The sequence below is a fragment of the Apium graveolens genome, chromosome 7 (assembly GCF_009905375.1).
Source record: "Apium graveolens cultivar Ventura chromosome 7, ASM990537v1, whole genome shotgun sequence".
In the NCBI taxonomy this organism is placed as follows: domain Eukaryota; kingdom Viridiplantae; phylum Streptophyta; class Magnoliopsida; order Apiales; family Apiaceae; genus Apium; species Apium graveolens.
In genome coordinates this window covers 108,168,557-108,181,461 of record NC_133653.1, presented here as the reverse complement: position 1 = coordinate 108,181,461, position 12,905 = coordinate 108,168,557, and the positions used below count along the sequence as shown (strand labels likewise).

The following is a 12,905-nucleotide window of genomic DNA, read 5'->3' as shown; positions in this document are numbered from 1 at the left end:
TATTATTAATTCGAAATTCCTATTTGTATAATAATTAAATCACACTTAATTATTTAACAACTAAATTTCATAATTGATATTAGTAAATTCGAATATCATTATTTATCTAATTAATTAAGTCATACTTAATTAATATTATAAATAATTCGAACTACTTTAATTTAATTTAAATCCAATTTAAATTAAATAATCCTTTAAGCATTCTTTGTTTGTGACCCTAGAGGTTATTATTGCATTAGCAACGAATTTTAAATCTAATATAAAATCGTAAACAATAAGCGGTATCTAGTAATACATCATTGCTACCTAAGTAATAATAATTAAATCGGTGATCGATTAAACCTTTCGTGAATAATGTACAATGTAATATAATCTCTTTAACCAAATATTATAGATTAAACTAGAGGCATGTAATGTGTCGTCATCATCATATTTTAATCCAAGTTTCATTGATCAATGAGTAGACTATCATATCAAATCAACATTTGAGCGTGGTCACGCATTTCATAGTCTAGCTCACACAAGAGGCCAATAATATCACTCCTAAAATAGGAGCGTTAAATCTCATCTAGATCATTCATATTTCTCATACGATACAAAATATACTCAATGTCCACTTTTATCATTACCCGATCAAGGATAACTTTTAATGGAATCAATGTATATTACTTCTCCTATAGAAATATAACGACTTCAGGTCTAAGGACCATTACATCATTATTATAACGACTCGTATATTTTTGTAATATTTAAATGTGTAATAGCGTAATAAATTGAATAAATAATTTTATATTGATTTTGATCTCTGTGATTTATTTATTATTATTTATATGGGATTGTTGGGTTGCGTGGATTGTTTGTATAATTAATTGTTGCACCATATTATTTTTATTTCACTTTTAAAGGTGATTTTATGACAAACTTATTTTCAAAAATATTTGGATTGTCTTTAAAATTATTTTATAATTTTATAATTTCAATAATTATTTTTGGGATTTTATAAAATTTACAAATCAATATTTTGTTAATTATTTATCTTTTTATGATTTTCTGATTGTGTTTATTTGTAAAATCCATATTTCATTAAAGGATTCTTCAAAAATCATGGAACTCCTATTTTATTAAGTTCATAATATTCTAAAAAATTTAAAATTATTTTGAAAATTTTTGGGATTAATTTCACCTGCGCGTTTTTTCGTTTAATTGTTAAAGCGGGTATAATCAGCATTTCAGAAATTATTTTAAAATTTTGAAAATCACGTTTCCATGTACTCCGGGATATTTTAAATATATTAAGACTAATTTGGAATTATTACGCTGTGTTTTTAACTGCACCTTGTTTCGTCTGAGTGCCAAATCCGGATATTTAATGTGCTCCAAAATTTGTTTTAAAATTACGAAAATTATGTTTTATTGACTTCGGGACATTTAAAACATTTTAACGCTATTGGTATGATTTATCGAATTATTTTAAAGGTGACTTGATTCGTTAATTTCAGTATTCGGGTTATATGGTCGGTATTCGGGTATGTAAAGACACGTGTTAACTTCTAATAAAAAGAAATCAACACGTATCCTTATTTGCCGGATGCGTGCCTTTTTCCTGTGTTGTAGGCTGTGTGTTTTGGGAGGGGGTAAACATTATTTTATTGTCTCTCTTTTTCTCGATTTCTCTCGAGCCTCTCTTCTCTCTCTCCCTCGCGATTTCTCTGTTCCTATCTCTTCTTCCTTGATATTTTCTCTCTTCCTGTTTCTTGGACGAGTGCTGCATTTTTCGGTGGTGCCTCCTTGATTCCGGTGGGTACTGTTTTGCTTGCTATATATATGTCTGTATACAAGTGTATACGTGTGTATATGTGTGTGTGAGCAGAGTGATTTGTGTGGGTGTAGCGGCCGGTGTTCTGCCGCCGGTTTTTGCCCTGTGTTCCGATTGTTGTTCGGCTGTTCTGTTTTCTTGTTCCTGTTGCTGCGCGTGTGGCGCGTGTGGTTCGACTTGATTTTTAATATTTTTATTTTATTTCTGCAGGAAATTTCTTGAGTAATTTCATGAAATAAATAATTCGTGCGGAATAAATTAATTTTGTATCGGTGAAATTTTCGCGTTGGAATTCGAGTAATCGAGTGCCCCGAGAATTTTACCGCCGTCCGCGATGAATTTACGAGCGGACGATAGACGGTGATGATTTTATTCTGGGTTCTAAATATTTTAAATAAATAAAACGATTTGTATAAATTATTTTTGGTAGTAAATAAATATTCATGTGGCGATTCGTATTGGTTTTGTTGGGAATCGACGTTGATTGATGTTTCGACGGGTAGGTCTATAAATAAAGGAGTCGCTGACGAAATTTTTCTAAAAATTATTTTTAAATACAAACCGATACTAATCGAATCCTAATTGTTACGTGTAGTATTATGTGCATTACTACGTGTATACAATTTTTATGCATATATGTGCGAGTCGGGGATCGTATCGTTGGGTAATGTATTTAGTGAGGATAAGTCAAGCATAATTGGTCGTTTAACCTAGGTTGTTTCGATTCTGTAGGTTCGAGTCGAAGGACCCAGTAGTCGAAGTCGGTGTAGGGCCAAGTCAGTGTCAGTATAAAACTTCGCAAGGCAAGTACCCCTGAACAAATCTTATACAGTTCAGTATATATGAATAATTGTTGATTTAAATTACATGCTGGAACAGAATGTTTTAAGTTATGTATTCCCCGTATTTAAATATGTTTTACTAACTGATGTTTTGGGGAAAAAGTAACTTCTGAAAATACCTATCTCTAGATTCTGATTAAATTGAAAAGATTTTAGAATGTGTACTGTAAGATAATTGTTTAAAAAGAGATAGGTGTAATTTATTTTGAAAACTAGATAAAAATAAATCAGATGGTAGATAGCTACGTAAGAGGCCCGTAACGACCGAGCATGGTTGCGTAAGAGGCTAAGTTGGTTGTGCGCCCTATTTAGACCGCTTAGTCCAACATGCCAGAGACCTAGTTAGTCTCTGAGTTCTGGAAAAAATTATGGTGGGATAGACTGATCAGCTGTCCCTAGGATTCGTCCAGTTATATATCTAATTTTGGTTTAGTGGTTCTCGTAACGGAACAAACAGTTTATGGTCCCCGTAACGGGACAGATGATTTATGGTTCTAGTAATGGGACAGTGGTTTTGGAAAGGAAATGGCATGCTAAAATTGGACTCTGGTATTTTTGCACAGCACACTACATATGATATTGTTTTTCAGAGCATGCTAGTTTGATATCCAGTTTATATATGTTTTACCTGTTTTCGTAAACTAGTTCTGATAGTTGTTCTTATACTGTTTTATATACACTGTTTTACTTGTTATTCATATAGTGGTACTGTTGACCAATTGATTTCTCACCCTTGCAGCTTGTCTTGTATCTATTTACTGCAGATGTCCAGAAGACCAGGGCTGAATAGAGTATCAGCCCCCTCCGGTCCCGGCTACTATGAGGTAGTTTGTATCAGACCCTGAGGTCTGATGAGTTGTTGTAATAGGTTAGGGTGTCGGATCATGGAATAAGTTAGTTGTTGTGCTGTAACCTAAATAATACTTGAACCTACTTTAGCTCCTGATTTGGGGTCGTGTTTATATAATAAAGTTTATTTAGTAAATTATAATCGTAATTTGTTATATTTTGGTGACGTTAGCCCCTGACCCCTGGGTTAAGACCGTCACAATTATCACTGTGAAAATTACTTATGACACAACAGATATGTAGAATCTCATATCGGGTATGTACAGCACTATGTGCATATATATATGTCTGTATTTTTTACTTTGGTATTACTATACCTATGATCAATGAGATGTGATCATCACTCAACAAACACATCAGTCTTAATGCATTATTATTATCCCTTGAAAACCAAATTAATTGGACTTGGATTGGTTTACCAAAACGGGCTTGAACAATTTACATTAACTTATCATGCTCGCAGCAGGCTTTCTAGAACCACAAGCAGACACGACAATTTTTTAATAGAGGATATTGACGCGATACGATAATTTAATATTTGTGTTTACATTTTAAATACACGACATAAAAAATATACGAACACGAAGTATACGAGATTTAGTATTAATTTTGTGTTTTACCTTTTGGGTACACGACACGAGATATACGAAATAAATATATTTATAATTAAATATATATATTTATTTTTTAATATGAATATTTATATTAAATAAATGTAAATATAAATATGTTTATTTATAATAAGTATTTTATAATAATTCATAGTTTTAAAAGTTTGTAAGTATAAATACTTTTAATGTATACGAGCGCACTGTAGAAAATTCTTAATATTAATATAATTAATTTAATATATGAATATAAATATTGATTTTTACGTAAAAGATTTCCAAAATTATTTGAAATATATATATATATAAATTTATTTATACTTACAAAACTATAAAACTATGCATTATTTTAAAAATGCTTATTATAAATAAACAAATTTATAAGTGTGTGTTATTGGGCACATCATTAGAAAATTTCGTTATATTAATATTTAATGTAACTTAAAACACGACACGAAATGAATATAAAAGTACACGAACTTTAAATGGATCATTTTTGAATTTGACTTCTAAATACAACATAAGAAAAAAATACAAGACAGAAAAGTCCTGTCGGACTATTGACTAACTAGAATAACAATTAGCACATGTAAATTGAAGTTTGCTTGCACTTCGATAAATCCCACGTATCTTTTGTCAAATGAATTATAAGTAATTTCGTACAAAAAAGTTATACTTTATTTTAGATTTTTTTACTATCATGTTTTTGGTAGACAGCAGAATTTATACACTTATCCCTGAAAATAACCATACCCTCCATCTCCTTCATATTTTATGCGACTCACTTTTTCCTTATCAACGTTCCATAAAGAATGAACTTAATTTTATAGTTGCTTAAACGTGTTAGTGTTACGTAGGACTCTATCTTAAACGTGGTGTGTTATGTAGGACTCGGTGTAAATTGAAACCGAGGTAGTAATAATTAACTATATATAAAAAGACAAGTTACATAAAAACAACTAGTTTCAACAACACCCTCCTTGCCTTATCCCTTTCCTTACATTTACTATATATAAAAATAAAAAGTATAATACATCTGTTCAACTTGAACACTACAAGTGAAATTCTTTCCAAACTCTAAATTTTTTCCAGAATCAATAAAAAAATCCACTTTACCACGTGTTCTAAATTGACAGCAAGTTAACAAAATCCAAGAAGTCAACAAGTTTAACATCATCTCTCACCCCTACTGAGATTAGAAGATAACCAGATTTAGCATAAATGATACTGACAGAAAAGATTTCATAATTAGGAGAGTAAATATTACTAAGAAATCTTGGAAATGTCAGACTGTAATTTATAAGTCCAGCAAATTCCATATTTCATTCTTTACAAACCATCAACTTCACTGATTTTCAGACATCCCGACATGGACAAATTCTCAACCAACATGGATTCTGTGGGGTAAAACAAAGAACCAACCACCATATATAAGTTAACTTTCACAGCTTGCATCCTCTGCTAAACTACACCAGATGGAAGGCGCAAGACAAGCTGTCCTCCGAAAACACTGCAAGAAGAAAGAACAATGTATTAAAGCAGGCACCGGTTTACGTTACATACCAAAATAGTAAAATAATCCCTGTATATAGCTTAGCAAATTTTCACCTTTTAACATAGTAGTAACAAAAGTCTGCTAGTATGAAGGTTTGAACAATTTCTGAAATAAGAACCATGGAAGGCCACAGTCCGTATCCCAGAGCAACAAGTAGATGGCCACGAGTGTCCAACACCTACAACACAGAAATAATTTTAAGCCACAGCACTTTACATTGTTAAACACACGGCATCAAATTTGAGTGCAAAGTAGGCATTCCAAAAATTATACTCCATAGAAGTTGTGCAACACTATCAACCAATTAGTGGTTGAGTGATAAACTATAGTGGCCCACACAAACATAGATGTTAGATATCCATTTAGCAACCCCTGTACCTAAGAGTTTATAGATCATCCTGAATGCATTAATTATTTAAGGATATAAGCAAGCACAAACCTGGAGAACCCAGTGGGCACAGCTCAAGAACCTTGCAACACCCAAAGCAAATACATAATGAGCCGTAAATGGTTCAACAATCTGAAACAAGAAATAAAAAGTCAGAACAATAACAATTACCAAGGGAAACGTACTACTCCCTAGCATTCTGACAGTTACCTTGGTATTTTGCATAACACGTAGTTGAGGGAGCACAGAAACAGACTCCAAATACACACAAAATCCCCAGAAGAATCTATTAATGAAGTTGTGTGACGTAGATGGATGGACTATTGCCGCTAATACAGCACAAGGAATCACCTACAAAAAGGAAAATCAAGTTAAGTTGGTAATATAAACATCACAACATTGAAGAGAAAATAAAACAACCAATCTGTCTTCTGCCTGTATCATAACATACGATAACATGTAGTCTATGTTACTCCGACCCTTATGTTTAGGTCGTCATACCCGTGTTGGAGACTTGGACAATCGGACACGACAATTATTTCGTGTCAGGTCATTTGACTAAAATGTGGACACTTGACCAATTTAAAGATGAAATATGAGTAAAACTCACAATTTAAAATAAATATGTGAGAAGATAGAATGAATGAGATAATGTAGGGAAGATGCCTAATTTGTTGAGTCCTTTGGAAAATCAAGTTTGAACTAAGTTATATTGTTATTTTTTACTAAGACATAATTTACCATACTTGTTTATTAATATATTATCTGTCCCCAATCTTTAGACTTTTCAAGCCAACACTCGGATACATGTCGTGTCCGAGACTCCGTACCCGAGTCAGAGTAACATAGCAGGTAGTACAAGGGAACGATGCATAATAATAAGCTAAACAAGATATTCCATTGCTTTCTCAACAAATGACAATATGCAACGAGAGGAAGTTAACTTCAAAACGTTCACACTTGTAGCACTTCACAATTTTCTTTAGAGAAACAAGTATTCAGCTCAGAGTCTGAGACAAAGCATTCAGGAAATCCTTAGGCAGGTTCAATCAGGACTCAGATTTTTTAGGTATTCTCATTCCAACTCCTCAAATGTTCACTTTTTAATTCTAAGGCTGATTTTACCTGGAGAAAGTGTTATAGGCTATCTATATAGCTTCACTATCAGTCCACTTTCCAGGCTTTCGTACAATATCATCTTAAAAATATTATAAAAGAGAACAATGGGGCCCATTGCTTCTTGACAAAAAGTTATAAGTGCATGCTGCAGAAGCAAAACTCACCACATAATATATTGCGAAATTGTCTTTGTCCTCCATATAGCTTGACCGCAGTTTAAAACGAATCATGTATATGACCCATAAGGTTGTACCGAGTGTAGCTAAGTCAAGTAAGGTATGGATGTCATATTCCATGACAAAACTACAGTACAGTCTGACAGCCAAAAACAAAGCTGTCAATTCCTGGGATTTGAGTGAGAGTCCTGCAGTGATGTGAAGCAATAAAATTTCAGTAATTTAAAGCAAGACTGATAGTAATTGAGGTAGATATATTATACAAATAACAAAAGAACAGAGCACTTATTTGCAGATTTTGCACAACGAAAAATTGAAAAGAAAGGATAGGAGTATATTGTGACATGGCAATTCAAGGGCATCTCCAATGGTTGCTTTAAAAGCCCCCTTCACTTTATATTACTCTATATTTGAAGTGGAAGTTGAAGTCTCTAAATTCCATCTCCAATGATAGTTAACTTCACCTTTATTTTTGAAGTAATACACTGTTCAACTCTATATTTGAAGGTGCACTATACATAAAAAGCAACGCATTACAGACTTACAGGCTGACACATGTCCATTCCACTTGCTGTTCCGTAATATAGTGGTACATGTAAGTTTATAGTTTTATATGTATATAAAATGGGTTTGAAGTAAAATTTGAAGGAATGGTTGGAGAAGAAATAGTGATTTGATATGAAGAAGGTGAAAATTTAAAGATAGAGTTATTTTAAAATAGAGTAATGGTTGGAGATGGCCTAACACAATTTAGACGCAAGCTCTCTCTATCATATTCATTTTTAGGTCTACCAAATAAAGTAGCAGAGGATTTTAGGTGAAAGCACAATGCAACCTAACAAGTTCTGTAAGACACAGATAGTAATAAACCCCATCCACAGGAGTGGAACCACAAATTATCTCAAACTTCTGCTATCATTTCATAAATTATTCCACCTTCCTCAACTAAACTTCGACTCTTCCCTTCCATCTATTAAACCCAATTTTTTATTCAGTGTTTGGTCTTAAGGAATTGAAAGAAGTAGGGATAATAACCTAAAAAATGTGAACAAAATATGTCATGGAAAATAGGGATATAAAAAAGTGGAAAAAATTGAAAGAGTACAAAGGTTCTATATTGTGAAAAAAAAGCACAAAGGAATAATGAGTGTTTTTCCAAAATTAGTGGGATTTTAATCTAGGTCATCTATGGAAAAGCATGAAATAATAAGTATCTATGCAATTATTGAAGAGCAATTAACTAGTTAGATTAAGAACCAGTTTAAATCAGTACCTATAGCAAAGACTGAAATTTCTATATATTTATGCACAGAATGTACATATATCATTCGATTCTTGCTTCCAAAGATGTGTATAAATCAACATAAATTATCATTCTTCACATTCACACCCAAAGGTTCCCTCCCATGTCATACATTCAACTCTTCTATGACAAACAACAAATACTAATCCAAGCTAATCAAAATCACACAAACCCTAAAATTGAAACAAGAAAGTAACTAACACTAGCTTACTAGAGAAAGGTCAAAAAAAAAAACTGAAACCCCTATATTCTAAAACTCAACAATTTCATCAAGATCTCTGAAGAGACGGAGGGAGAGAAAGAGAAGAGACAGAGAGAGAGAGAGAGAGAGAGAGACCAGCACAAGTTTTTTCCTTCATGAGTTTGTAGATAAGGACAGAGATTCCAAGAGAATGAACAGCTTCAGCAGCAACAAAAAGGGTATCATGATCATGAACAATAGCACGGAGTAAAACAAGAGCAGCCATGCCGGCGACTACACCAAGAAAAGCTTTAACCTTTGGCGGCTGTCGCCTCACCCAGCTTGTAACTATTTGGATCGGCCTCTTTGGTGCCCTCATAGCTTACACACAAACAACTGCAACAAGTCTTTTCAGTTTCTTCTAGTTGTATGTATATGTATGTGTTTTTCGGATTCAAAGTCTTTCAATTGAACTACCAAACCCCCCCCCCCCCTGGAACAGTAGGATGTAGATTATGACTTCTTGCGTCTCTTTTTCCTTTTTTATGTTTTTTATCTTCCATTTTCTACATTTTTTATTAATTTAATTTACTAGCATAATAGGCCATATCAAGTATTTTTTAAATTGAATTTTTTTTTAATTTAAAAAATAAATGGGTTAAATATCAAATAGGTCACTCACCAGAGTCAAATTTTTCAAATAGGTTATTGACTACAAATATGACTCAATATAATTATCAATTAATTCTAATTAATTATTATGTTAGGGTCAACTGGAATTAGTAACAGTCAAGTGCGTGACCATTCTGTGCAGCTGCTTATTGACTTGGCACAGACGTGGTAGTGCAACGGTTATAATATAAATACCGCATATATACATACTAGACTAATGAAACAAAGAATTAAGGTTCTTGACCGAAAAACATCAAAACTTTTCATCCCCCATATTATTCTATTTCGTTCTAGGAATAACTTCAATTCAACCTTAAGTTCGAACACCCTGTGACATTGTTGTTATTGCTGACAAAGGGTTAAGATGTATACATCTTAGTCATTGGACAAATTTGGAAGAAGGTTCTACACATATTGTCAACCACGTAAGCTGTGTGTATTTTAATTTTGAATGTAATTATATGCGATTTTTGTAACTTAATAATTGTTTAAAAAAATGCATGGGATGTGTAAGTACTTTCAATGGTATGATCCTCAAATCGAAGGCAGGCACGGTGATGTTATCAATCACTTGAATAACAGAAGAATATTTTAGGATGAAAAATGGCACTTCTTGAAGAAAGAATAGCAATGATTCAGAAGAAACTTGCAACTAGTGAAGAGAAGAAGAGGGTTCTGGAGAAGAAAAATGCCTATTATTTGAAGATCTACTTGCTTGTGATTGTTCTATTAGTGGCTTTAGCAAAATTGATGTAGTTTATGCGAGTTAAAACTAATATCTATTGGCAGTTATTATTTTTGGAGATATGTAGTATTTTAATGCTTCAACAAGGATGAATTTCTTACTTGATTAAGAAAAAAACTGTTGACATGTTAGTAATCATTCGAAAAAGCACAATAGAAACAGTCATTACATTTATCTTAGTTGAAAATTATAACTACTTATCAAGTTCCCAAAAGGATCATACAAATCATCCTAAAATACATAGCCAAAAAATTATACCTACTTAACAAGTTCCCCAAATGATCGTACGATTCTTCCCAAAAATATAACATTTAGTTATCAAGTTCAACTAATAATTCATAAATAAAATGACACCAAACTACGTTAGTCATCCTCCAGGTTAACTGCAGTGTCTGTTATATTCTTGAACTTGGTTTTCTACTACAGTCTATTACTCCTCCTAACCGGGGGTCCACCTTCTTCTTCATAGTCATCTTCACTCTCCGGCTTGAACTCAATTTGCTCTTCCTCTAGATCTACGACTTGGTCATAACCAATGCTTGACTGTGATTTGTGGATTAGTGGAGTGTCTGCAGATAGAGTCCCAGTAGGTACATGATTGGCCTTACTGAAACCAGGTGTTGGCATAAAAAGCTTTCCAAAGCTCAATCCAATTGGCTTTTCTTTGAAGTGAGGAGTCAGTTCTACATCTCTCAAATGTAGCTTGTATCCAACTTCATTCGTCTCATTCTCAAAAGACAAAGTTTTCTTACCAATAGATTGTCTTCTCCTTTTTATTATTTCCACAAGATTTCTCACAATCTTCTGCAAATTTGTAATTGTTTTTCTTGTACAACTTTTTCCATCCAATAAGTTCTTTCTTTTTTCTTGCCATGGAACAGCTCGTCCTTCCCCTTAATACTTGTTTGTACAAGATATTGCAGATTCTTGAGTACCAACTTGGCTATCTGGTTGTCTAATCACAATACCGCGTCACATTATCAAATCAAATTAGAAAAAAAAAAAGTATTTTGTATTTAAGAATTCACCATTATTAAAAAAGCCACATACACATATTTCAAATTTTTATGTAAATATATATTTTTTTTAAATGGAATATGGAAAAGTTGGAGGAGTATAACGCCCGTAGCTTTACCCGGCTGTTCGATAATCTGGACCAAATACTGAGTAATTTTCAGAAAACGGGTCAAGTCCATGACAAATCAAAATAAATCAAGATAGCGATTTTGATATACATTATTTAGTGGCTTGGTCTTATAAAGTTCTCTAACACATTAATTTATGTGAATGTAGAATATTATAAACATCTTATTTCATTGGTATAACATCCTCATCAATCCAATAAAGAAGCTTTTTAAATCAGTTAATTGAAAAATGCACTTCAGCTCGATCGAGATCTACTACATTTGTGAAAATTGTTCAAATTTTATGTTTTTAAATCAAGTATATTCTGACGCTAGGTTCGAAATAAGCTTAAATATATTGTGGGTACACTTTACACTACTCCATTTATCCCATAATTGTTAACTTATTTGATTTTGATTAAATTACTAAAGTTTTACATTCTATTTTCTTAAAATTATATTACATATACTTTCTAACAAAATAATTATTATTGAATAAATGTGCATTATAGACTTTATTTATTTATTTTTCGTATTGGTGTGAACATGATCATTTGACATTGTTAATTGTTATATATGATATCGCGGATTTTAATAAGACAATTACTTAAAAATGTACTACAGTATTTACTAAATACATGCTATGTCTTAATTTATTTTTTAAAAAAAATATATAATGGCTATATTTATATATTAAGTATTAATAAAAAATATTACCTTAATTGCAAATTTAATTATTAAAAAATATATAGTTAACTAAACCAAATATATAAAATGAAAAACATGACCAAAAATATTATTTCATGAATTGCAATGAGGATGTCAAATTTTACTCTTTAGCGATACACACAGATCAAGTGTTCGATTAATAACATAGATAACATAATAGCATTGTGGTAATAATGGAGAAGCATGAGGAAAGTAAATCACACGATGAAAGCATTTTGGTTGTTAAAGAAAATCATACTCTTGAGAAACTACATTTGTTTTATGTGAAATTGACGAAAAGAAAGAAGGGTTAACTTTCAAAATTCAAGAAGATGTAAACAAGGTGAACACCATCATCAAGGTGGATCATATCAAATTTTTAGGGGTGGATAACTCGTTGAACGCAACTACTTCATCTAAGTATCTTGTTCTTTTGAGGTTAATTCCAGAAATATTGATTATGAGGTTAAAAGTTGATGTTTTTAGTTCTACATATAATTAAATCATTTGGTGCTTATTCTTACATACTTTAGAACTCGAGGACAAGTGTTTTTTAAAGGATAGGAGAATGATGAGGATCAGGGAATGAATATGTTAATTGGAATTTGTCTATATGGATTTGCGATGATGCTTAATTGAAGAAGATACAAACATGAGTGACGAGGCTTAGTTGGACAATAACAAAATAAAGTTGGACAGGTAGCTGATTATTATATAATTATTAATCAAAATTTTGCTTGCAAGTTTTTACTTTTCACTTGAAAGTGTTTTCCTTGTTTTACGAACTTAGAATTTTATTTTCCAATTTGGATTTGGTTT

At 32.0% G+C, this 12,905-nt stretch overlaps 1 protein-coding gene across 1 annotated transcript; it reads right to left on the bottom strand.

The window, feature by feature from the left end:
* Positions 1 to 5,326: 5,326 nt before the first annotated feature.
* LOC141672317 (uncharacterized) lies at positions 5,327 to 9,349 on the bottom strand. The gene is made up of 6 exons (XM_074478888.1): positions 8,994 to 9,349; positions 7,342 to 7,541; positions 6,269 to 6,409; positions 6,110 to 6,190; positions 5,724 to 5,848; positions 5,327 to 5,625 (listed from the first exon to the last, which is right to left on the bottom strand). Exons 1-6 carry the CDS (start codon positions 9,214 to 9,216, stop codon positions 5,577 to 5,579), a joined length of 819 nt encoding a protein of 272 aa, XP_074334989.1. The 5' UTR covers positions 9,217 to 9,349; the 3' UTR covers positions 5,327 to 5,576.
* Between the last annotated feature and the right edge of the window lie 3,556 nt (positions 9,350 to 12,905).